The sequence below is a fragment of the Anomaloglossus baeobatrachus genome, chromosome 4, assembly GCF_048569485.1.
Source record: "Anomaloglossus baeobatrachus isolate aAnoBae1 chromosome 4, aAnoBae1.hap1, whole genome shotgun sequence".
Taxonomy (NCBI): Eukaryota; Metazoa; Chordata; class Amphibia; order Anura; family Aromobatidae; genus Anomaloglossus; species Anomaloglossus baeobatrachus.
This window is the reverse complement of record NC_134356.1, coordinates 442,774,328-442,800,648: the sequence shown is the minus strand read 5'-3', so window position 1 is coordinate 442,800,648 and position 26,321 is coordinate 442,774,328. Positions and strand designations below refer to the sequence as shown.

The 26,321-nt window shown below is 49.4% G+C and overlaps 1 protein-coding gene across 3 annotated transcripts in view; it reads left to right on the top strand.

The window, feature by feature from the left end:
• The first annotated feature begins 12,889 nt into the window (after positions 1-12,889).
• Positions 12,890-26,321, top strand: part of PKM (pyruvate kinase M1/2) — a 40,723-nt gene continuing 27,291 nt past the window's right edge. For 2 of the 3 annotated variants that reach the window (XM_075345535.1, XM_075345536.1), the window contains exons 1-2: positions 12,890-12,977; positions 26,047-26,209. In XM_075345535.1, the coding sequence (XP_075201650.1) occupies positions 26,053-26,209 (157 nt within the window). In that variant the 5' untranslated portion in view covers positions 12,890-12,977; positions 26,047-26,052. Of the gene's footprint in view, positions 12,978-22,495; positions 22,583-26,046; positions 26,210-26,321 lie in introns of those variants that run through there. The other variant, XM_075345537.1, reaches the window with a different exon arrangement.

Sequence of the window (26,321 nt, the reverse complement as noted above, 5' to 3'; positions counted from 1 at the left end):
ATCAGCCTTCCGACCCTGGTTTCCAGTTGATCGCAGAACTCGGCGAGCTCCCGACACCACCAGGCAGCGGAGCCTGGCTCTGGGTCTCTGCACTCAGACGCCATTTTCTCTAGCAACAAGCTGCTGGCTTCTCTTCTGCTCCGCCGTCTCTGGACGCCTCCGCTCTCTTCACTAGCGAGGTCAGAACCCTGCAGGGGATCTCTGGGTAGCCACACCTCTTCGTGGGCGGTAACTTCTCCCAGCGCGGGCTGCTGTTGTTTTTCAGCGCGCTTTTCATGGTGGCAATATGGCGGCGCTTCCAATTTTTCAAGCGGACCGCCCAGGCACATGGTCACCTGTCTGAACAGGTCTAGTCCTTATCCTGTTCGTGACGCCAGATGGGAAGCCCCGCGAACGCTGTGTCGGTGCATTACCTTCAGGGACTCCACGCAGCTGGATCTGGTCACAGGTAGGAAATCTTCTATTTGTCGTGACGCCACTCTCAGATTTGCGGTCAGTGGGGACCGCCACTGCAGGTTAAGGGATGCCTGGGGCTGATGGTGGGTGCAGCCAGTTGTAGTAGCCTCCTGAGAGTGAGGCAAGCCCCAGGGCCCTGTGAAGATGTGTAGAACTACAAGGCGCAGAATGACTCCACACAAGCAGGATGTCTTTCAGGGTTTTTACTCACAGTTGATGGCAGGGTGAGTGACCCGGGCGTAGCTGGGATGAACCAAGTGGGAACCAGGTGTCCTTCAGGCTGACTTGTGAGGGTGACTACCAACTCGCCTTCCTTAGCCCTTTTTGGTTTGGGGCAACCCCGACTTTGAGTCCCTATGGGGGTCACCCAGGGAAGTTGCTGAAGCCTCACTCCCCTTCAGTTGCCGTTTGCTTGTCGCCTGGACCAGATCACTCCAGCTGCTTGCCTCCTGCGAACTATGGGCCCTAACTGTGGCTACGTGGCTGCGGCTTTTGTGGTGTTGTGGCGTGGGCTTTGAGAGCCCCACACCGGCAGGTTTAGCAAGGAAAGGTGGATCTATCCCCGCATCGGGATCTGCCGCCCGTTTGGGCCTGGTACTCTCTAGCAGTCTCCTTACTTCCCACTCCGTTGCTCTCTCTCTAGCTGAAGATGGATTTCGGATAGCACTCCTAGTTGACCGTTCTCCCCCGTCGGTAGCCACTGCGCGGGCGCTGTCAGACTGCACAGCCCCAGGGATCTGCTCCTCACTCGAGCTCCCTGAACTCTACACTGAGCCGGCTCACTGCCCCTCCTCTCCTGTTCTCGCCTACGCCACCTAGCAACCAGACTCTCTTACCACACCCCTTGAGAGGAGATGGAGGCTTTTGGCCCCCTCCACTATTCCAGTGGAGGTGAAGGCTTTGCCCCCTCCTGGGATCCCCAGGGGTCCTCTCAAAGGTACATGTGTGAGACCTGATCACTATGCGCCTGTGTACCACACCCCGGTCAGCCTTCTGGATTACCTGTATTGTACTGTCCCCAGCATGGGTGCAGTACTCAGTGGTGCCTGACCAGGTCAGGGGCGCCACATATACATTACTGGGGAGCATACATGTTACTCAGGTGCATACATATTCCTGGGGGGCATAGATGTTACTGGGGTAGCATACAACGCTGGGGGGCATGTGTCGCAGGCGGAAGAGGGGACGCTGCGCTCACCCACTGCTCGGGTCCGGCTGCTGCTGCTGCTCGGTGGTGGCTCGAGCGGTGGGCCGGATCCCGGGGACTCGAGCGGCGCTCCTCGCCCGTGAGTGAAAAGGGGAATGATTTTGGGGATTTATTGTCCGTACGCCACCCACGGTTGTGGTGAGGTTGTGACACCACCGCTGCTCTGGACGGGGATCCCGGGAGCGATGACAGGGAGCAGCTTGGATGTTGTTTTCCCCTCCGTGGGTAGGGGGGTTGGTTGTCCCGAGGCCCAGTGAGGGGAGGATGGCAGGTGGGTTACAGGACCTGGTGAGGTGCAGGGTCGCGGGGGCAGCGCGGTGCCGCATGGCACAGTGGTACTCACTCAGCCAATGATGAACACAAAGTCTCCGGTAAAACAAACGGCTGGATGGACGGGTCCCACAGACGGCTGCGGTGGTTCTTCTCCTGGTAGGTTGGCGGTGACTGCCTTTCCCTGCACCTGTGTTGTGTTCTCGGTTCTGGTGGCTTGCCACTGGTAACCCGCTCCCCAGCTTGGATGGATGCTGAGGGAGCCCCTTTTGCCCGCAGGCTCTGGCCCTGGGAACTGTAGCCTTGGCGGTGACTGTATTTCCCTTCACGGTTTGAGCTGTTGCCTTCAATCGGGTCTTGACTGCTGGGAAACCCCAGAGGTTCCCTTCACTAACGGATTTGACCGGTTTTACGGCGACTCCAAGCCTGGTCGGGGTCCGTAGGCCCTGCCGAATGGTGCTGGCTTCTCTTCGCTCCCCGATCCGGTACCGGCGGGCCCCCGCCCGTCCCCGGTCCTTACGGTTCACGTCAATCTGCCTCGCCTGCAGATGGTCACCACCGTCTGCCAACCTTGCTGTATGTGCCTGGGCCACGCACCCGGACACGGTCAGTCTCCTCTACTACCACTTCCCTTTTCCACTCCTAAAACTGATCTAACTGCCTTTTCCTGCCTCCAGGACTGTGAACTCCTCGGTGGGTGGGGCCAACCGCCTGGCTCCACCCCCTGGTGTGGACATCAGCCCCTGGAGGGAGGCAACAAGGATTTTTGTCTGACTTCGTTGGCCTAGCCGGGGTGTGGGGTGTGTTGTTGCAGTACCTGTGACGACCTGGCTTGTCCAGGGCGCCACATTCCCCCTTAGTAAAATGCAGACCGTCCGAGGGCTGCCCGTCCATCACCGGTTTTATTTTTGTTAACTGCAAAAGATAAAAAACGGTAAAAAACACATGTAAAAACATCACAAACATTTTATAACGGTACGGCTTACGCTCTTCTCCCACCCAAACAACCTGGCCCTGATGCTGCCCCTAAGAAGCAGGCAGCACCCCTTGACCCCAGTCCAGCACCAAGTTGCCCGAGCGGGTTCTGTCTCTTTCAAGGGACCCGTGTCCATGGGAACCCCTGAACCCCCGGAGGATCGCCACCGGTTACAGTAGTGGCGGGCCTGGGCCATCCCTTTCCTCCAGGCCCATCCTCCAAACCTGCCTCTCCGGAGGCGGTAACGGTTTTAGCCAAATAATATTTACATTCCACAAGTTTGTGGTTGCCCTGCAAGTTCTCGGGCTTGCCGTAAGAAGTCTCTTACGCAACGGTTGCAAAAGGTCCCTACGGGGACTAGTTGCCGGCAACGGCCGGTTCAATCAAGGTTCCAATCAGGTAAACTTCGGTTGATCCATCTTATCATTCAAACTTTCTTAACTTTTCTGGTGGTCCCAACGGGGACAACTGCCGGCAACGGTGGACCGCTGACTCACTTCTATTCCACGGTGTCGGCCAGGGGAGGGGGTTGGGCTGATACACGGGCCTCCTGACTGCCCCTCAGCTTCGCATCCAGGGCAAACCACCCCCTCTCCCCGCAGTACCTAGTGTATTGGACCAAATCCCCCGGCATCAGGTTGCGGCCCAGGTGGTCCTCCGGCAGGTGGGCATTGACGTCCGTCGGGCTATAAAGACTTCGGCCTCCAGGCCCGGTTCATACAGTTAGGTCCAGAAATATTTGGACAGTGACACAATTTTCGCGAGTTGGGCTCTGCATGCCACCACATTGGATTTGAAATGAAACCTCTACAACAGAATTCAAGTGCAGATTGTAACGTTTAATTTGAAGGTTTGAACAAAAATATCTGATAGAAATTGTAGGAATTGTACACATTTCTTTACAAACACTCCACATTTTAGGAGGTCAAAAGTAATTGGACAAATAAACCAAACCCAAAAAAAAATTTTTTAGTTTCAATATTTTGTTGCAAATCCTTTGGAGGCAATCACTGCCTTAAGTCTGGAACCCATGGACATCACGAAACGCTTGGTTTCCTCCTTCTGAATGCTTTTCCAGGCCTTTACAGCCGCAGCCTTCAGGTCTTGCTTGTTTGTGGGTCGTTCCGTCTTAAGTCTGGATTTGAGCAAGTGAAATGCATGCTCAATTGGGTTAAGATCTGGTGATTGACTTGGCCATTGCAGAATGTTCCACTTTTTTGCACTCATGAACTCCTGGGTAGCTTTGGCTGTATGCTTGGGGTCATTGTCCATCTGTACTATGAAGCGCCGTCCGATCAACTTTGCGGCATTTGGCTGAATCTGGGCTGAAAGTATATCCCGGTACACTTCAGAATTCATCCGGCTACTCTTGTCTGCTGTTATGTCATCAATAAACACAAGTGACCCAGTGCCATTGAAAGCCATGCATGCCCATGCCATCACGTTGCCTCCACCATGTTTTACAGAGGATGTGGTGTGCCTTGGATCATGTGCCGTTCCCTTTCTTCTCCAAACTTTTTTCTTCCCATCATTCTGGTACAGGTTGATCTTTGTCTCATCTGTCCATAGAATACTTTTTCAGAACTGAGCTGGCTTCATGAGGTGTTTTTCAGCAAATTTAACTCTGGCCTGTCTATTTTTGGAATTGATGAATGGTTTGCATCTAGACGTGAACCCTTTGTATTTACTTTCATGGAGTCTTCTCTTTACTGTTGACTTAGAGACAGATACATCTACTTCACTGAGAGTGTTCTGGACTTCAGTTGATGTTGTGAACGGGTTCTTCTTCACCAAAGAAAGTATGCGGCGATCATCCACCACTGTTGTCATCCGTGGACGCCCAGGCCTTTTTGAGTTCCCAAGCTCACCAGTCAATTCCTTTTTTCTCAGAATGTACCCGACTGTTGATTTTGCTACTCCAAGCATGTCTGCTATCTCTCTGATGGATTTTTTCTTTTTTTTCAGCCTCAGGATGTTCTGCTTCACCTCAATTGAGAGTTCCTTAGACCGCATGTTGTCTGGTCACAGCAACAGCTTCCAAATGCAAAACCACACACCTGTAATCAACCCCAGACCTTTTAACTACTTCATTGATTACAGGTTAACGAGGGAGACGCCTTCAGAGTTAATTGCAGCCCTTAGAGTCCCTTGTCCAATTACTTTTGGTCCCTTGAAAAAGAGGAGGCTATGCATTACAGAGCTATGATTCCTAAACCCTTTCTCCGATTTGGATGTGAAAACTCTCATATTGCAGCTGGGAGTGTGCACTTTCAGCCCATATTATATATATAATTGTATTTCTGAACATGTTTTTGTAAACAGCTAAAATAACAAAACTTGTGTCACTGTCCAAATATTTCTGGACCTAACTGTATATAAATCCGTACCCCCGACGGACGTCAAACCTCCTCACCTGCCCCTCATAGGTTGGGCCCCGTACACGGAAGGTGGCCTGGCGGAGGCTTTCTTTCTCTCGAATCGTGCGGGCGATCAGCTCCGCCTTCCTCCTCTCCCTTTCTGCAATTTCCTGGCCCAGCGAGGTCGGTTCCCTGTCCCAGTAAGGGGCTACTGTGGGCCCCCGCGCACGGATCGGGCCCCGCGAAACCTCCTTCAAGCTGGCCACCGCCAGTGTTCTGGGCGGCAGGTCTCGCGGTGTCATGGCCTGGGGTGCTGCCCTACAGCGGCGACCCGGCGCAGCCTCAGCCGAGGCATGGGGAACGGGTACAGGGGTCCTCTCCCGCTGAGCCTCCGCCTCCTCTTGCACGAGACAGGCTGCCAGGGGCGGTGCGGGGCCAGGTACGGTCACAGGTGCCTCCGGTAAATCTTCGCTCACGGTCTTAGCCCTTGGCTTCTTCCACGGAAGCGATTCCGGGCGGTCACGGACTTCTATTGCAGACCGGTCCGCCGGGGCGGATTGGCGGGGTACCGCTACCGGTTGTGATGGTAGCGGGCCTAGTGGTGGGGCAGCGGCAGCCAACACGGGTAGCGGGGGAGGTAGCAGGGCGAGCGGGCGTTGACCGGGCCCCTCGGCCGCGATAACCAACCCACTAGGGGTGCAGGGGCGTGGGTCACTTACCCGCCTTTCCAGAACTCCCTCCTGCTCGCGTCTCCGTATGGCTGCCACCACCTCCGCCATGTCGGCCTCCCACTCCTCCAAGAGGAGCTGCACCCGTATCTGCAGCCGTTGTTGTAGCTGGGCGGTCCGGACCTCCACCCACGCCGCGGTCCCGGGCGCGGGGGCTACAGTGCTGCGGGACGGTTGGTACATAGCTGCGGCGGCCTCTTCCAGGAACCACAAGATGGCCGCAGGATCCTGGCGTCCCTGCTTTTATAGCTGCGGGCTACATGCGGCCAGACGCCATCCGTCCCCCTTAGTCTTTTTCCGGCTCCTCCTTTACAGGGGCGGGGTTTCGGCTTTCGCGTCTCCACTGCTCGAGGAGACGCTCGAGCGGGGATTTTTCGCGCCCAAAATGGCGTCTTCTCAAATTTTTCGGCCGGACACCTCCGGCGGTCACAAGGCGCACCTCTACCAGACGGCAGAGCGGTAAGATCCTGTTCGTGACGCCAAGTTGTCGCGGGCGGAGGAGGGGACCCTGCGCTCACCCACTGCTCGGGTCCCGCTGCTGCTGCTCGGTGGTGGCTCGAGCGGTGGGCCGGATCCTGGGGACTCGAGCAGCGCTCCTCGCCCGTGAGTGAAAAGGGGAATGATTTTGGGGATTTATTGTCTGTGACGCCACCCACGGTTGTGGTGAGGTTGTGACACCACCGCTGCTCTGGACGGGGATCCCGGGAGCGATGACAGGGAGCAGCTTGGATGTTGTTTTTCCCCTCCATGGGTAGGGGGGTTGGTTGTCCCGGGGCCCGGTGAGGGGAGGATGGCAGGTGGGTTACGGGACCTGGTGAGGTGCAGGGTCGCGGGGGCAGCGCGGTGCTGCACGGCACAGTGGTACTCACTCAGCCAATGATGAACACAAAGTCTCCGGTAAAACAAACGGCTGGATGGACGGGTCCCACAGACGGCTGCGGTGGTTCTTCTCCCGGTAGGTTGGCGGTGACTGCCTTTCCCTGCACCTGTGTTGTGTTCTCGGTTCTGGTGGCTTCCTACCGGTAACCCGCTCCCCAGCTTGGATGGATGCTGAGGGAGCCCCTTTTGCCCGCAGGCTCTGGCCCTGGGAACTGTAGCCTTGGCGGTGACTGTATTTCCCTTCACGGTTTGAGCTGTTGCCTTCAATCGGGTCTTGACTGCTGGGAAACCCCGGAGGTTCCCTTCGCTAACGGATTTGACCGGTTTTACGGCGACTCCAAGCCTGGTCGGGGTCTGTAGGCCCTGCCGAATGGTTCTGGCTTCTCTTCGCTCCCCGATCCGGTACCGGCGGGCCACCGCCCGTCCCCGGTCCTTACGGTTCACGTCAATCTGCCTCGCCTGCAGACGGTCACCACCGTCTGCCAACCTTGCTGTATGTGCCCGGGCCACGCACCCGGACACGGTCATTCTCCTCTACTACCACTTCCCTTTTCCACTCCTAAAACTGATCTAACTGCCTTTTCCTGCCTCCAGGACTGTGAACTCCTCGGTGGGTGGGGCCAACTGCCTGGCTTCACCCCCTGGTGTGGACATCAGCCCCTGGAGGGAGGCAACAAGGATTTTTGTCTGACTTTGGTGTGCCTAGCCGGGGTGTGGGGTGTGTTGTTGCAGTACCTGTGACGACCTCGCTTGTCCTGGGCGCCACACATGCACATTACTGGGGTGGGTAGTATACGACTCTGAGGTGGCAGTGCATATGGCTTTGTGGGGCCAGCGCATACGGCTCTGGGGTAGCAGCACATACTGCTCTGGGGTGGCAGTGCATACGGCTCTGTATGGCCAGTGCATATGGCTCTGGGCTAGTAGCACATACGGCTCTGAGGTGGCAGCGCATACGGCTTTGGCAGTCCCATACAGCTCAAGAGGGGACACCTACTGCCCGAGGGGGCACATACAGCCCAGGAGGGGGGCCCCATACAGATTGGGGGTGAAACCTACAGCTCAGGTGAAGGGGGGTATACAGTGTGGGAGGACATATGCTGAGCTCAGTGTACTGGGGGATGCAGGCTGAAGCTGCGCTGCGGCTCCTCTTCATATGTGAGACTGGAGCACACTGCGCGGTAGCTCCGCCCACAGATGAACTTCAATGCAGGAGGTGCAATGAGCATTCAACAGTGACTGCTGTGTGCCAGTGTGGATTAAAGGGCTAGCAACCGCACTATCCAGGATGCAGGATAGTGCAGCTGCCAACCCAAGCACTGCAGTGCCTGGAACTCAGCCCAGGGCCCACAGGACTGAAGACGGTGAGTAGACTCCCCAGTTGTCCAGGGCTCCAGTATTTGCCCGGGTCTGACAGATGCTGTCGCCGGCCCTGGATGCAGGGTGTGTGGAATATGGGGGTTCAGGGTGTTTGAGAGAGGTGTAAGTTGGGATACAGGCTGTGTGAGATATGGGGTGCAGGGTCTGTGGGATATGGGGATGCAGTGTGTGTGATATGGGGGTACAGACTGGGGTGAAGGGTTTGTGGGATATGGGGTGCAGGCTGTGTGGGATGTTGGGGTCCAGGGTGTGTAAGATAGAGCACCACAAAGGAGGTAAAGATGAGGGACAAGGTAAGTGCTCCAGCATGGAGCTGTAGATGCGAGGAACTTTTACTGTAAAGTGTGGCAGGGGGAATAGGAGCATTCACACAGTATACAGAGTGACAGCACATTATGGGAGGCAGTAAGGGCAGTGTGAGGGCACAGTATGAGAGGAGCAGTATATGAGGGACAGTGTGAGGGCATAGTATGAGAGGAGTGTGACGACATGGACTCTCATGGGTTAAACATGGACTCTTATGGGTTAAAGTTTCTTAAAATTCAGCCAGACAGGATATAAGATTGTTTATAGACGGGGGATAAGTCCCTCATTGTTTCTACAAGACTCTTGTTGACTCATGTAATTGTGTTGGCCACTGAAAGCCAGACGTATTGTTTCTCCAGACTCTTTCAGTAATCATTGTATTGTAGTTGTGTATTGCTAATGTGATTACCTTAGTAGCTATTGTCGAGTCTGTGACTTGCAGACTTCATGTAGATGTCCTCAGTCTTTCTGTAGACATCATTTAAATGAACATTGTCCATGCGACAATGAGATTCATCCAATGGGAGAAGCGATCTTGTCCAACCAATCCGATGAGGACACAGTGTATCCAAGTGGAAGGCTGTGGCTATAAGAGAGGACTTCTTTAAGCCACCAGGGTGATGAAGGTTGATGGATGCTGATGGATCCAGTCTAAGCTCTCAGGAGCTGACTAGAGGATCAGGATATCTTATGGCTTCAATCTAGGGGCTCCGGTTCCGGTTGGAGACCATATCCACAGCCCAGGGATTTCGACTCCGGCTGCCAGGATTGTAACATCATTCCAGGACTACCTAAGGAGGACACTCAGGTTGGGACAGTTCAGTCACCTGGCAGACTTTGCAGACCTCACACAGCTTCCTAAATCTGGCGCTATTCCTTTCTCGGTGGGTGCCCGCCAAAAGCGGGGTGCTGCTGGATTGGAGTAAGTGGCCCTGGAAGCTCTGAGGCATGGACATTCTAAATCCCTGGTGAGCCAGCGGAAGGGTGAGACTCTGTTGCCTGTTACATTTGTGTGTTTTGCTGGTTATGTGTTATGTGCCGTTAATTATTTGGGGATCCAATAAAGTCTAATTATTGTGGTTCCCTCACCCTGTGTTGTCTGAGTAGTGTTACGCCCATGGTTAAGGAGGCCGGCGTTCAGTTGGGATGAGCCCTGAGCCACGCTGTCTTTCTTAAGGCGGCGGGTTTTAGTGGACGAGAGCACCCACTGACACCCATGTCTCCACAAGGAGCAGTATATGAGGGACAATGTGAGGGCACAGTACGAGAGGAGCAGTATACGAGGGACAATGTGAGGGCACAGTATGAGAGGAGCAGTATATGAGGGACAATGTGAGGGCACAGTATGAGAGGAGCAGTATACGAGGGACAATGTGAGGGCACAGTATGAGAGGAGCAGTATATGAGGCACAATGTGAGGGCACAGTATGAGAGGAGCAGTATACGAGGGACAATGTGAAGGCACAGTATGAGAGGAGCAGTATACGAGGGACAGTGTGAGGGCACAGTGTGAAGGCTGTACGGTGTGAAAAGACAGCAAAGTATGGAGAGGGGGCAGTGGTGTGGCAAGGGGCATGGAAGGTGTGGACAATGTGGAGGCCATTGTTCATATCACAGGTGCATTATTGTGTATGAAAAGCGTATAGGACATGGTTAATGAGGGGGATGGTTTTATGGATACTTTTCATAAAGAAAGACAGTGTGGCGGCCATAATTCATGGTGGAGGGATGGTGCAGTGGTTGTAGTATATGAGAGGCACAATGTGGAGGCCATGTATCATTAGGGGGACATTGTGGGGGTCACTTTAGGGGCAGGAAGCATACTGGTGCAAATATTTTTCAGGTGCACAGTATAATGGTTATTTAGTGCACAGTATGTGCGGATATTTTTTATTCAGATGTAATAATGACACTCATATTTTTAAGGCATCATGTTGGGATATGTTGTGGAAAACCAGAGAAAATGGAAGTCTGCGGAAAGAAGCTGTGTACATCCAAAGTCATCGTCTTATCTGGATCAGATGAAGAAGAATGGGGTGAGACAAAACCAATCAGAGAAGAAGTCGCCAATATGGTACCTGGATATAAGGGAGCATTTATCCTGGACAATCCCTGCATTTAAAGGGAATCTGTCACCAGGTTTTGCTCGCCCCTCTGACAGCAGCATAATGTATTGACTGAGACCCTGATTCCAGCAATGTGTCACTTACTGAGCTGTTTGCTGTCATTTTGATAAAATCAATGTTTCCTCTGCTGCAGATCTAGCCGCTATACAGAACTCATGAATATGCTGGACTACCTGCAGCATGCCAAGTAGTCCTGTAATGATAATCTACTGCTGATTAATCAGTAATTTTATCAAAACTACACTGAGCAGGTCAGTAAGTGACATCACTGGAATCAGGATCTCTGCCCCTATGGTATGCTGGTGTCACATTAGATGCAAAAACCTGGTGACAGATTCCCTTTAAATGATAGTCAATGATATTGTTTGGTTATATGAAGCCGATCGGCAGCTCTTTAATGGCCTGTGACTGCAGACTTGTGAATCCTCATAACATGCACACAGTGCACTGTCAGGGTTTTCCAGTGCCGGTGTTGAGAGCGGCCGTCATGTGAGCACAAGAGTGCGATTGGCATACTTCTAGCCTCATCTGCATGAGGCTTTATGCTGGCGTCACACGCTACGATATATCGGGCGCTATGTCGTCGGGGTATATGCACCAACACAGAATGGTCATGCACCACTGCGCGTCAGTAGCGGTACCGCATATGCCCGGGGTATTTTAATTGCCGGTGATTCAATCCAGAGCGGGGTGCGCGCTATGTCGTCGGGGTCACGGAGTTTGTGACGCACATCCGGCATTGTCAGAGATATCGTACCGTGTGACACCTCGGAACGACTGTGAACGAGCAAAAATACTCACCTTATCGTTGCTCGTTGACGCGTCGTTCATTTTCAAAATGTCGGTCATCCTTCTGTGCTCCGTTTGTTCATCGTTCCCGGGGCAGCAAACATCGCTCCGTGTGACACCCCGGGAACGACGAACACAGCTAACCTGCGTCCCGCGGCACCCGCCGGCAATGAGGAAGGAAGGAGGTGGGCGGGATGTTTACGTCCCGCTCATCTCCGCCCCTCCGCTTCTATTGGCCGCCTGCCGTGTGACGTCACTGTGACGCCGAACATCCCTCCCCCTTCAGGAAGAGGATGTTCGGCACTCACAGTGACATCGCCCGGGAGGTAAGTACATGTGACAGGGGGTTAACGACTTTGTGCGCCACGGGCAACTAATTGCCCGTGACACACAAACGATGGGGGCGGGTACGATCACTCATGCGATCGCACGATAGATTGTCCCGTGTGACGCCGGCATTAGTCTGATTTATTGGTAGGGTACGTGATCAATTTAAGTGCTTAAACAGCATGAACGCCAACTACGGCCGCTACACTTAACCGTATCAGTCTGCCATGCATGATGCAATTTTTTTTTCCTCAGACCACTCGGTCCAAGGACAAAAGCGAACATGTGCACTGCCTCATTGGATAACACTGGTCCGAGTGCGATCCAGTATTTTGTTGGATCGCACTTGGACCAAAAATATGGTTGTCTACACAAGCTATTAGGCTGCGACACCATCGTTGTAAATATGGTTACCTGGTTAGGGGCCCACTCCGACGTTTCGCCCCTGAACCCCTAGCTACGCCTCTGGTTGTTATAGTTGACAGTAAAAGAGTTTTGGGTTTTTTTTTTTTTTAAAAAAAAATAATTATATGCTTAACTAATAAGCAGCCTTACAGCTGCACGTCAGTGCCACCATCCTGGCAGCCTCATATGCCCTATAGTAGCACTTATCACTGCCAATTACTCAGTGGTAATTGCTTTACGGCTCTTTCTTTCACAAGGCAGCTCTGTGCTGTGTGCGCCCTACGTGCCCCAGTAATCACACAGCGCCAGCGGCACTCTATCCTCGGAGAACTGCATGATGCGGTGAAACGTTATAGGCATGCGCAGTTTGCTTCTCCGAGCACGCACTCGACAGATGCTACCTTACTGTTCTCCTATTGGTTAGTAAAGAAAATGCGTCACCTTATCCATGATTCTTTTGATGATGTTTCCGCCTAGAAAAATAGTTCCACTTCGCTTATTATTTATTATTTGGTCATTAACGCTGATTGGTTTATTAGGAGAAGAACGAAAAAGAGCAATGGGCTGACTGGGATTTATCGGCAGGCTAAAGAGAGGGGGAAATTGTGTACGTTTAACGGGGCGCAAGGATCTGTGCGGCAGGTGTGGACCGTGCTTCGGCTCTGCAGGGATCACCTTGCTCCTGGGAAGCTGCCGGCTACTGTCAGTCTTGTCAGACGAACGACGTAGAGAGAGGAGCACGGAGCGAGCTGCGGTTACCCTGACACACCGGTAAGAGCTGAGCACCGCTATGTGGCAGGCCTATGGCAGTAACATCATTTATTAGTTAGAATGCACAAGTGCTGAGGAGCAATACTGCAGCAGGGCATGCGACATTACACATTGCACTATTACTGAGGAGCAATAATGCAGCAGGGCATGCGACATTACACATTGCACTATTACTGAGGAGCAATAATGCAGCAGGGCATGCGACATTACACATTGCACTATTACTGAGGAGCAATACTGCAGCAGGGCATGCGACATTACACATTGCACTATTACTGAGGAGCAATAATGCAGCAGTGTATGCGACACATTGCACTAGTACTGAGGAGCACATTATGCAGCCGGGCATGCGACCTGCACATTGCACGAGCGCATATTCGCCACTTAACCCCTACTTTCGAGTGTTCCTTATTATATAAACACATCTTTCCTCTCCGCTTGTGCTCTGCCCTCATATTATCCCCCAGTCCATAGAGCTGTGATGTGATTATGACCCTGTAAAGATGGCTGCTCCCCCTCAATACAGCGCTGCATCCGTTGTCACCATGGAGATGCAGGGAGGTGGTGTCAGGCCTTAGGCTTCAGGAGGTTGCCAAACTATTGGCTGCATAATAACTAATGCAGGGACCATTATTATAGGGAGTGGACCTGGCCCACAAGCCAATCAGCGTTCATCTTCTATTTATCAAACTGTACTATAAAGCTGAGAGGCAGATTGTGATTGGCTGATGTGCTCAGCTGTAATCCTTAGGAGGCATTATGCAGCATACATGCATAACGCTGTATATAAATCCATGCTGTATGTTTCATGTACATGTATTCCTCTAATAGAGCCTTAAAATGACAGGTATTGTGGAATCAACCCTTATGTATATGATGCGTGGAGCCATTTTTCTATCTTTTCCGCTTACATTTGGATCCTTTTACTGCATCTGTGATGCTTTTTGGCCGGCACTCCCCTTTATTAACTTCATAGCATAATCAGACTGACTGGGGACAGATCGGAACTTGCAGACAGAATACCACATGGAAAGGCTTGTTATGTGCTCATTTATGGGTCTTTTATCTTTATTAATTATAGTTCCTACATTTTCTGCAGAAGCAGAGAGATGAATAGATCGGACCCTGAACATAAGAGCTTACAATCTGCAGGAGATGACGGACATGATGCAATAGTTGCACAAAGCTATTTTTTTTTTCTTTCTACACATTTTTGTTATATTTAAGACCGAACACTAAAACCACATCTAATGCAGTAATCTCCCTGTAAGGGTTAATTTCTGAATTCCCATTATGTAATAGTACAAGGCTTTTTGGTATTTTTATGGCTGTGTCATTCTACAAGACCCATTTCTGAAGAGACTGCTGTGGTATTTTGGGATGTGGTATATATGGCGTGTCTAAATAAAGCATCCTTCAGGGAGATGCACTGTGAACCCGTCAAGGTCATTTGTGCAGTGAATCTCTATTGACGTCCCTGTATAGGGCAGGGAGGGACCAGATCAGTAGCATAAAGGCTGTGTAATGGGGCGATAGGGTGTGAGATGCCTCAGCATCCAGAGCTGCAGCATGTAGACCTTGGGCATCACCAGGGGCCCCCACATATGAAGGCATGATGCCCAAGACTCGGTGTGAGTGGCCTCATTTGTCATTGTGCCTCAGTACCCCACCTTCATAGTGCTCCTGTTCTGTGCCATGAATTATTCATAATCTATATTATAGTTAATCATCTTTAAGTGACAGAAACTTGGTTCTAACGAATAAAACCGCCATTGTTGGTTTAGGTCCCATCTAGACCATCCGAATTGCAAACAGACCTGCAAAATGCTCGTTCTTCAGGCACAATGATCTTTAAGCTTGATTAAAAATCTGTTCTTGGCAGCTGATCGTCGTGTGTGTGTGTATACGGGACGTACGCTGCCAATAACATTGTAATAGAAGCAATCGTGTTGGGTTATTCTCTGTACATGGATGTGTGATTGGACCGACAATGAAGGCCTATATATGACACCTGATGGGCTTGCATGTATCAGTCATTAAACAGACCCATTCGGCCAGTGTACATGGGCCCCTAGCTATAGTGTCAAGGATAAGGTCTTCAGTCCATGTCCTCAGTGGAGCTCACAGTATAAATTCCAAAGTAAATGGGTTTTCCAGGACTTTGATATTGGCGGCTAATCCTTAAAATAGGTTATTAATATCAAACTGGCATGGCCCAACACCGTCCCCCTCTGATCAGCTATTTGTAGCTCCTGCAATGGCTGTAGGGGCAGTGTACAGATTAAATTATAGTGGCTAAACTCCATAATTATATAGTTTACCCCCGCATTAGCCTTAATAGCAGCTATTCCTGTAAGCTGCTTACAGTCCAATAAAGTAGAAAAAAAGGACATCAATTTGAGAAACTTTATATAATCTTGATTTAATAAATTTGCATATCGTTCTTCAGTGGTGTTTTATAAAGCTGGTAAGTTTTTTTTTTTTTTTTTTCTTGTATCAATATATGGTAGTTTTGTATTATGTCTAAACAGAACTCGACAATAAAGAAATTTCCAGATACTTTTATTTATGGGCACATTGCTGTGCAGTGTACAGAGACAGGCCTCTGTATACCTTGTAGTGCCCATCCGCGGGTGCTGTAGTCCGAAACAAATGACAAAATGTCAGTGGAAACTGATCTGCAGTACCAGAAAGTGATTACTACACACTAGAATTGTGCACTTTGCTCAAGTCATCAATATCAAAGTCCCAGAGAACCGTTCCAGGCTATGTTCCCATATGAGAAAATGTGCATTAGCAATCCTATTTAGATTATTGCATTTTCACAGATATTTTTTGTTTTGAGAGCATAAAGCTTTTTTTTCCATTTAGATGCAGGTATTGTGGGCTTTTTTCACTCTCCCTTTTAAAGGGAACCTGTCATCAGAAATTTAGCTATAAAGCTAAACGTTCCCCCCTCTGCAGCTCCTGGGCTGCATTCTAGGAAGCTTCCTATAGTTTTTTTTGGCACCTTTTTATACTAAAATAAACACTTTGTAAACTGGTACCTTTTTCGTATGCAAATTTCTAAAATCTTCCATGGGGGCGGGCTGCCTGGGGTCCGTTGCTGTCATCCTGCAGATTTACGCCGCCCCCGAACGCTGAATTTCAAAAGCTCAGGACGCCGCCCCTGGGTGCCCGTTGTCCCGCGCATGCGCTGTTCCACTGTAGCGGTGCCGTGCACATGTGACCGCTAGTGACGCTTTGCGCGGGCAGGAGGTTATGGGCGGCGCTGTGAGTGTCATCAGTAAGTGCCGCCCATAACCTCGTGACCGCACTTTCCCCTATGACTCCAGCGTTATGCGCAAGCGCTCGCTGGCCTGATGCCCGGACGTCTCCTCCTTCCCATCTATTTCCTGCTGCTGAGCAGGATGGGAAGGAGGGGACGTCCGGGCATCAGGCCAGCGAGCGCTTGCGCATAACGCTGGAGTCATAGGGGAAAGTGCGGTCACGAGGTTATGGGCGGCACTTACTGATGACACTCACAGCGCCGCCCATAACCTCCTGCCCGCGCAAAGCGTCACTAGCGGTCACACGTGCACGCAGTGCACGGCACCGCTACAGTGGAACAGCGCATGCGCAGGACCACGGGCACCCAGGGGCGGCGTCCTGAGCTTTTGAAATTCAGCGTTCGGGGGCGGCGTAAATCTGCAGGATGACAGCAACGGACCCCAGGCAGCCCGCCCCCATGGAAGATTTTAGAAATTTGCATACGAAAAGGTACCAGTTTACAAAGTGTTTATTTTAGTATAAAAGGTGCCAAAAAAACTATAGGAAGCTTCCTAGAATGCAGCCCAGGAGCTGCAGAGGGGGGAACTTTTAGCTTTATAGCTAAATTTCTGATGACAGGTTCCCTTTAAAGACTGAAGGGGGAAAAAAGGAATTTAGGCTAGTTTCACACTTACGTTAATTACCTTCTGTCGCAATCCGCCCTTTTGGAAAACAGCGGAATCCGTTAACGGATTCCGCTTTTTCCCATAGACTTGTATGGATGACGGATTGTGACAGAAGTACCTACGTTACTTCCGCTGGCTGCTGGGCGGAAGGAACGCAGCATGTAACTTTTTTTTGAGCAGCGGAATCCTTAGGATTTTGCTGTGCATGCTCTCTCTGGCTCCCTGCACACGTAACCAGGGTACACATCGGGTTACTAAGCAAAGCGCTTTGCTTAGTTACCCGATATTTACCATGGCTACATGTGCAAGGAGCCAGCGCTAAGCGGTGTACGCTAGTAACCAAGGTAAATATCGGGTAACCAAAGTGCTTTGCTTAGTTACCCGATATTTACCCTGGCCACGTGTGCCGGAAGCCAGACACTTCCCCGCTCGGCTCCGCCCCCTCCCGCACTCCGCGTGTGTGTGTGTGTGTGTGTGTGTGTACACACACACACACACACACACACACACACACACACACACACACACACACACACACACACTTGTCCCCGACACTGACGTCCTCAGCGCCATGTCCCCGCTCGGCTCCGCCCCCCGCACACATTCTCGGTGGCCGAATGAGCAGGTGATCACCCGGCGGCTGGCTACTGTGAGCGATCAGCTGATCACCTTGCAGCCGGGTGATCAGCTAATCGTTCACAATAGTCTGCCGCCGGTAAGACTGTAAAGAGGAAAAAAAAAAGCAGATTCCGTTGTTTTGTACGATCCATTGTGCCATTATATGCAACACATCCGCTGCATCCGTCGCACAACGCAATGCAACGGATGCCGTTCAACACAAGTGTGAAACTAGCCTAAGGCTACATGCTCACGCTGCATCTTTTTGTGTTCATAAACTGCAGCCAAAACTGCACGTTGTCAGAGAGAGCCTGGACATGTCACAGAAAATGCTTCTAATTGTAGGTGCGTTTTTGGTGCGTTTTCACAAAATGTGTTTTCTCCTTCGCCCATGACAGCACCACCTGAGAGATAGGTTTCGCCCACATCAGGACAGGAAACCCACTGATAAAAAGGCGGCACCTCTCCTCCACATCAGTTTGGTTTCCTGTCCTGATGGGACAAACCCACGGATTCTCCCAGGTCCGACCCGGTGTGCAAGATTGGTACTTACCAAAAGTCGGCATTCGGGCCTGGAAGCACCTCCCCAGGGCTTTATGCTTATGCGGTGGTGGGGCGCGAGCCTGGAGCGGGAGCTCGGCTCTGCGTCGCCCCCCCCGTGGTGTCCGCACACGGAGCCTGTGAGCTGGGCGCCCTGCTGCTGCTGTACACGCCGAGGAAGAAGAGGATGTGACGCGACACCCGGAAATGCTTTCCCGCGCATGCGCGGGGTCGGCCAAGTTGGCGGCGCCCAGGAACGGAATTTGGGTGGCAAATTTGAAATTGTAAGAGATAAAGATGTGACGCTCGCGGGGATATGGTGAGTAAATCTCCTCCGTTAGGATGGCTTACAGCTCCCCATCAGGGAAGGATGTCCCAGACAGGCCGAAGGACTCTCAGGCTTCCCACCCTCAGCAGAGGGGGGATCGCCCCCCTGCCAGAGCAAGGAGGTCTCTGTTGAACAAATTTGCAGGGCCGCCACTTGGGCCTCTGCTTCTACATTTTTTCGTCACTATAGACTTGACTTGTCCTCCACGGCTGACCTGTCTTTCGGTAGACTGGTTCTGCAAGCGGTGGTCCCTCCCTAAGGTGATTGGTCTATAGAATCTCTCAGGTGGTGCTGTCATGGGCGAAGGGGAAAAATCTTAATTACTTACCGGTAATCGGATTTTCAGTTGCCCATGACAGCACCCTTAGATCCCCCCTTTATTCACTGGTTATGGGCACCCTTCGGGGAGTGTTACCGTTAGTGGTGTATTCCTGGGTGGTGGTATGATTAACATTTTCTGATTTTGTTTTGTTGGTCCTCTCTGGCTCTGTAAACCTACTGATGTGGAGGAGAGGTGCCGCCTTTTTGTCAGTGGGTTTCCGGTCCTGATGTGGGCGGAACCTATCTCTCAGGTGGTGCGGTCATGGGCTACTGAAAATCCCATTACCGGTAAGTAAGATTTTTTTGCTGCGTTTTTGTGACAAATGTTGACAAAAAAGCAGGAAGAATGAACATGTGCATTTTTTTTTTTTTTTTGTCACAAACCTTTGACAAACTGCAATGTGCGCATAGAAAATCTGACTTCTCATAGACTTTGCTGGGAAGTCAAATGTCAGAAAGTTCTGACAACAAAACTGCAGCAAAAAACGCAGCGTTCGCATGTAGCCTAATAACGCACAGTTCAACTGATACTGCATGGGAGTGATACGTCTCCCCCTATGCATGCACACAGAGAGACCCTTGAGTCATTGGCAGCAGGATAGGATAGTCCACCGGGGACCCCCCTGTCTGACTAGTCTCCCGTGTGGCTTGGTCCCCGGGAGCTATTAAACCATGAAGGTGGGAAAAATGAAGCGACCGCTGATTAGCCGCATCGATTGCGTGATTTCACATTGGTACACGTACCCGGGAGAGACCGTGCGGACACTGCTGGAATGGCGCCGGTAATGGCATGGAGTATATGTTTTATTATTTTAAAATGGGGGAAACCTAGGGATTAAGAAAGGGGTTTGTCTGACTATTAGTCAACCCCTTTGAAATGTATGTCAAAGCTGCCTTTAAATGCATCAATTGTTTTGCTCTTTTTAAAGGTGTTCTAGAGTTTGTTCTTCATGATCCCACTGCTCCTCTGCCTCCCAGCTCCCTGCTTTGCCACGGGTGGTGCACTCCTGAAGGTGGACGGTTCAGACCAGTGGGCATGGTTGCACCATATGTCTGAATTGAGCCTTCCCGGGCTGACTGCAGAGGCAGCTTTGTCTCTGCATTATGGGAGGGCGCAGGCATACTGAAGATGGTCAGATCCATCCAGCATCAAAGCATGCTCTAAACCAGGGGTCTCAAACACGCGGCCCGCGGGCCGCATGCGGCCCTTCAGGTGGCTTCTTGCGGCCCGCTGGCCCGTGGACCCGGCAAAGATGGCGACCGGTGCAGGGGCCGCAGCTGCCAGCTATCTATTTCAGTTTCCAGTTTTGCCTTTGCCGGGCACAGTAAAGTTCTCGCTGCAGAACACAATAACAGCCGCCTGCCAATCAGAGGCAAGCACCTGCTCCATATGACCTCAGATGATTACCTGTGATTGGCCAGTGGCTGTTGTGCAGTGAGAACTGCTCTGCATGCGCCGGCAGAAAGTTCAGCAGTGACAGGCAGGAGCTGTGATCATTATCGGGTCCACATGCCTGCGTGCTGCTGAGCCGACGGAGGATAGGTGAGCAGAATGTTTTTGTGTGTGTGTGTGTGTGTGTGTGTGTGTGTTTCTGCTGTTGGCTGAGGCTGCACAGGTGTGTGTGTGTGTGTGTGTGTGTGTGTGTGTGTCAGCTGAGGCTGCACAGGGTGTGTGTGTGTCAGCTGAGGCTGCACAGGGTGTGTGTGTGTGTGTGTGTGTGTGTGTGTTTACTACAAGAAGACATGCATGGGGCACATTAATACAAGAAAGGGACCTGCATGAAGCACATTGCTACAAGGGGGCAAGGATGCGCACATTTTTACAGAATGGGGAACAGGATGGGGCACATTACTACCAGGGCTGTGGAGTCGGAGTCGGAGTCGTGGAGTCGGAGTCGGAGTCGGAGCTCATTTTGGTGGAGTCGGAGTCGGAGTCGGTATAAAATGCACCGACTCCGACTCCTAAAATATATAATAAATTGGGGACAGGAGTGCAATGCAGAATGTGCTGAATATTTTACTAAATAACAACATTTAGTATAATGCTTATATTTAAGTGAAAAATTTATTGTAGTACAATGTGAACATCAGACATTTAATTGTTTTTATGATACAATAATCAAGATATTTGGATAGAACATAAAATATTTATTGGAATACAACTTTAGAACACAAAAAACTAATAAATTGTAAATATGTAATATATATAATATATATATATATATACAGTGTATATACACACACACAAGATATATATGTAATCTACTGTATATTACATAGTGTATTACATATTTACAATTTATTACAGTTTTTTGTGTTCTAAAGTTGTATTCCAATAAATATATTTTATGTTCTATCCAAATATCTTGATTATTGTATCATAAAAATTATTAAATGTCTGATGTTCACATACACATATTCATGTACTACAATAAATTTTTCACCTAACTATAAGCAATATATGTAGGAGTCGGAGTCGGAGCCGGAGCCGGAGTCGGAGCCGGAGTCGGAGTCGGAGCCGGAGTCGGAGTCGGTGCAAGAGAATTTGAGGAGTCGGAGTCGGAGTCGGAGTCGAAGGTTTGGCTTACCGACTCCACAGCCCTGATTACTACAAGATGTTGGCCAAAATTACTATGCGGTGCTTATTGTAAATAAAACTGTATTACTTACAAAAAAAATGTGTGATATATATATATATATATATATATATATATATATATATATATATATATATATATATATATAGTTTAGTACCACTACCAATGTCACTTTGTCCTGAAAAGAATGTGGCCCCTCAAATTATTTTTTTTCTGTGTGCGGCCCATACACCCAGCTGAGTTTGAGACCCCTGCTCTAAACCATATTAAGCAACTGGCCACTCAGACTGCAAGGTGGCCTGGTAACCAAGGCAACAAGCTGTACACTACAAAATGAAAAATCTTCATTCTTGAGAACGGAGGTAATTTTTAGTTGGAGGTAAATTGCAACGTTTTCTTGTATTCACACTGCGTATGGATGTAGGAGCGGTTTCTATGATTGATTTCAGAGCTTGTGAAGCTGAAGGTCGGTGCGTTCTTGCATCTGATCTTGGCTTTGCTCACAGGGCCCTGTGTCTTGTCGATTCCAGCCGCATGCTGATGCATAGTAATAGATATGCCCATGTTATCCCTTACTGTAATGATCTAGTTTCTGTAGGGTTAATTGATGAACAGGTCAGGCTCTCTTATACATGATTCATTCACTTGTTATTTCTTCATACTCTGTAGATCCTTATTGCTCAGACTTCCTGTATGGAGCAATATAACGGAATAGCTGAGTAATATCCTTCACTTGTGGTTCTGGAGGGACGTCCCCTACAATGTGGCACTTGTGCTGGAATGACTGGTATTAGCAGATTGGGATGTCCCTAGATGCAGCTTTCCCTTCAGTTCTGTCCCTGTAGGTTAGTGACGTAATGGAGACTATCATTACTGGAATCTGCACTACAATATATAGCAATGTTCCATTATAACCTTATATGATGGGTTATAGGGCTATACATTGTCAGCTTCACACTTTAGTTTCGTGTTTGCTATTTTCAGTAAATCCACATGATCTGATTTGGGCTGTTTAGGGGTCAGTATTGTAGTGCTTTGTATGAGTATGTACCATACAGAGGTAACTCTAGAACTGTGGGGTTCTGCCTGATTCTCTGCATGTGACGTGGTCGTGTGCAGCTGCACGTAGTCTGGGGTTTCCAGGCGGAGGGAGGGGTTTCATGGTGTCATGTCCTACAAGAGGGAGTGATAAAGCCGCATAGAGGATGCTGCCAGAGCAGGCTAGTGTCAATCCCTGAGAAGAGGAAGCTGCAGGCATTGCATCAGGTACACCATCACCTTCTGCGGGCAGCAGCAAAGCACGGTCTGCTGGCTCCGGAGGACGAGGCTGCTTGTGATATCTGAGAATGACGTATATATTCAGTCTCCATTATTAAATGAATGAAGGCATGTACAGTTCCCATGCCCGCAGTCTCGTGGAGCCACTGAAGCTGGCATGCCAGGACTTTGACTGTTTTCTGCATTCATTTTCCAGGAGTCATGAGTAATCCTGTTAGATGGAGTGATTCATTTTATGATGTTGGTTCTGTCTGCCTACATTTCAGTTTGCTTGTGGGGGGAATTTTATGTGTGGTATTTTTTTATTAGATTGGGTTTCAGAAAAAAGGGCATAGAGAAGTATAGATGGGGGCATTTTAAATACTGACTGTTCTGTGCATTCACTGGAGTCCTGCCTGGCTGGCAAGGGTTGGCACCACAGGACAGTGCCATAGTTCTGTGGATATGTATAGCACAAACCGTACAGGATGCTTCATGTAATAAAATATATTCAAGGTTACTTTCTGCATGTCGTATATGTCCGATGGCTGTCACATATTGCATTATAGTAGTCGCAGTGCTGAAAGGGAAACACAGTGAAACTTTAACCCCTTAGTGACCAGGTCTCAATGGGGCCTGTTTTTTTTTTTTTTTTTTTTTTTTTTGTTTACAAATACTGTATAGAAAAAAAACCCCTCTGTTTGGTTTTGTATATTTTATTTTTTATATTTCACACGAAATAACCTGGAGAAGGTCACTCGTCAGGCTGTTACTGCTGTGTGAGTACCTAAGATGTGTAGGACGTGTGTAATAAAATTTCCTTTGTATGGGAAGACGGGTGGAGAAGTGAACGTCGCATCCACGGCCTGCACCAGCGTCTGTATACAGTGGCCGGCACTTCTTCCTGGCTCTTTTCGTGTCATCGCTGCTGGAGTCTTCCTCTTCTGACTGGATGGGAATGTGACCACTGCAGCTGATCACTGGTTGTTATTGATCAGGAGCTGTCACCAGGTGAAAAGTGGCCCATTTTATTTTAGTCACTCTGCTCCGTTGAGAATTGTTTTCGTTTTACTTAAATCCACTATATGTTCCAGAGATATGGCCCTTCTTTATTTTTAGAACGACTTTTTATGATTTTTACAAGAGCGTATAGCTCACAAATTCTCTTTACCTTTTATGCCATGCCCCCTTGGCAAAGACCATAAAATGAACACTAAATAAAAATGTAGATATCTCCTAGAACCGTATGGCACATTTTAATAAAACAAACTCTAAAAGGTGCTTTACATGCTGCGACATCGCTAGCGATCTCGTTAGCGATGTGACACGCTAGATCGCAGATAAGATTTGCCGAGATCGCACATAGGTCATTTTTATAGCGCCGGTCACATGTGTGATCTCGGCAAATCGTATGTGCGATCTGGCGTGTTACATCGCTAACGAGATCGCAAGTGATGTTGCAGCGTGTAAAGCACCCTTAATACTCGGGGTGCAGTGTTGAGGAAAGGGCAAAATATGGCCACTTTTCACCTGATGACAGGTCCTGTTTAAACAAAAGAAAGGAACAGAAAGGGGGAAGCCAGCACTGCTTGAGAGTGGCATGCAAACAATTAAATGTGTAAATTCACAAATTATTCCAACTGTACTATGATGCAAAATGAGATTTTTAGCAAATAATTGATCAATTTTTGCCGCCACGGCAAATCTTCAATAGGGGGTCCTACTCTATATAGTTAATATTTCCATTGTGCCTTGCGGCCGCCTAAATGCATTAAAAGCAGAACCATATTGAAGCAACACATATACCTGTAACATTTCAGAAACCGCTTCCATGCTTTTAAGGAAAGGCAACTGTGAATGAGGACAATCCAGGTCCTAGCATGTACAGCGAATGCCACACACGCCGGGACAATGTCAGAACTGGCCCTAACAGCACCTGACCAGCAACCATGAATGCATGCGGAAAAGGTCCAAGTGTAAGGTGCTTAATTAACAAAGCCTGTGGACAAGGGAGAGGTGGTTGAATGTGAACAGCCACCAATATTTAATTTTGATAGAAACAGAAGGAATATGCACCCTATACTTGAACCTGTTCCACCTTTATTCATGGACCCTGGTCTGGCACTGTGAGGGCCAGTTCTGACATTGTTCTGGTGTGTATGGCATTCGCTGCACATGCTGGGACCTAGATTGCCCTCATTCGCAGTTGCCTTTCCTTGAAAACATGAGAGGTTTCTGAAATGTTACAGGTATACTTGTTGCTTCAATATGGTTCTGCTTTTAATGAATTTAGGAGGCAACATGGCACAATATAAATATTTAATTATAGAGTAGGGCCCCCCTATTGAGATTTTGCCGTGATGTGGCAGGGGTGGCTCAAAAAATTGATCAATTATTTGCTAAAAATATCATTTTGCATTATAGTACAGTTGGAATATGTGAATTTTCACTTTTAGGTCGGGGGCACACTGGAACTAATGCGATCTTCGCATGACACTCGGCTCTCGCTGGCAGCACAGCGGGAGCAGAGTGTCATACGAGTGTCACTGCGACTAAAGTCCGATCGGACCTCAGCTGCGGGGGGCGAGTCGGCGCTGCGGAGGGGAGGGAGGGATCCCTCTCGCCTTCATAGCCGGCTATTGCCATTCGCGCCCTGCACTCACGGTACACTTTTTTTTATTTTTTTTTTTCTCTCGCCCCATAGACTTGAATGGGTGCGAGAGAAAGAAACTCGGATTACAATCACAGCTATGATTATTTTCTCGGTCCCATTGAGGCCGAGAAAATAATCGCTCATGGGTGCTGGCACAATAGGGTAATATTGGTCTGAGTGGAATGCGATGTTTTGTCGCATTCCACTCGCTCAGATTTTCATGCCGTGTGTCTAAAGGCCACTTTACACACAGAGATAAATCTTTGGCAGATCTGTGGTTGCAGTGAAATCATGGACATGTTGTTCCATTTGTACACTGCCACAAACCTGGCACTGATTGTCCACAATTTCACTGCAACCACAGATCTGCCGCAGATTTATCTCTGTGTGTAAAGTGGCCTTTAGGCCTTAATTGTTTGCCTGCCATTCTCCAGCAGTGCTGGCTCCCCCTCTTTTTGATTCCTCTTTAAACAAAACCTCAATATTTAGCCACTGTTTTGTTCCTTAATCAAATATGCCATTTAATAGCCATATTCTCTCCATAGAAGTCTGCAGAAAAATATTCTGCATCAATGATTATACTGATAATACACGGAAAGTGTAGATGAGAAAAAATTGAAACAATTCAACAACGACCGGAACACTACAGTATTGACATGAAAAGTAACTACATTTCATTAGTTTCCAGCTTTGTGGTTCAATACAGTGTGAATGAGGCCATAGAAAAATGTTTTGTCATCTACCCATTCTTCCTTCTGTTGCTGCATAGATTGCTAATCTGTTATGTCGGTGACAATCTTTAGCTATTTTCTTTATGCAGGTCACCATGTCAAAATCCCATGCATCCGAGGCCGGCAGTGCCTTCATCCAGACACAACAGCTGCATGCCGCAATGGCCGACACCTTCTTGGAGCACATGTGCCGTCTGGACATTGACTCTGAGCCCATAGTAGCACGCAATACTGGTATTATCTGCACCATTGGTAAGTTATTGGTATCCCTTCAGGTAACGTTGTTTGTTTGTTACCTTGCTTTTCTTAAGGGGTGTCAAGATGAGGTTTCATTTATAGAATATGCACTCTGGTTGTGTTCTAT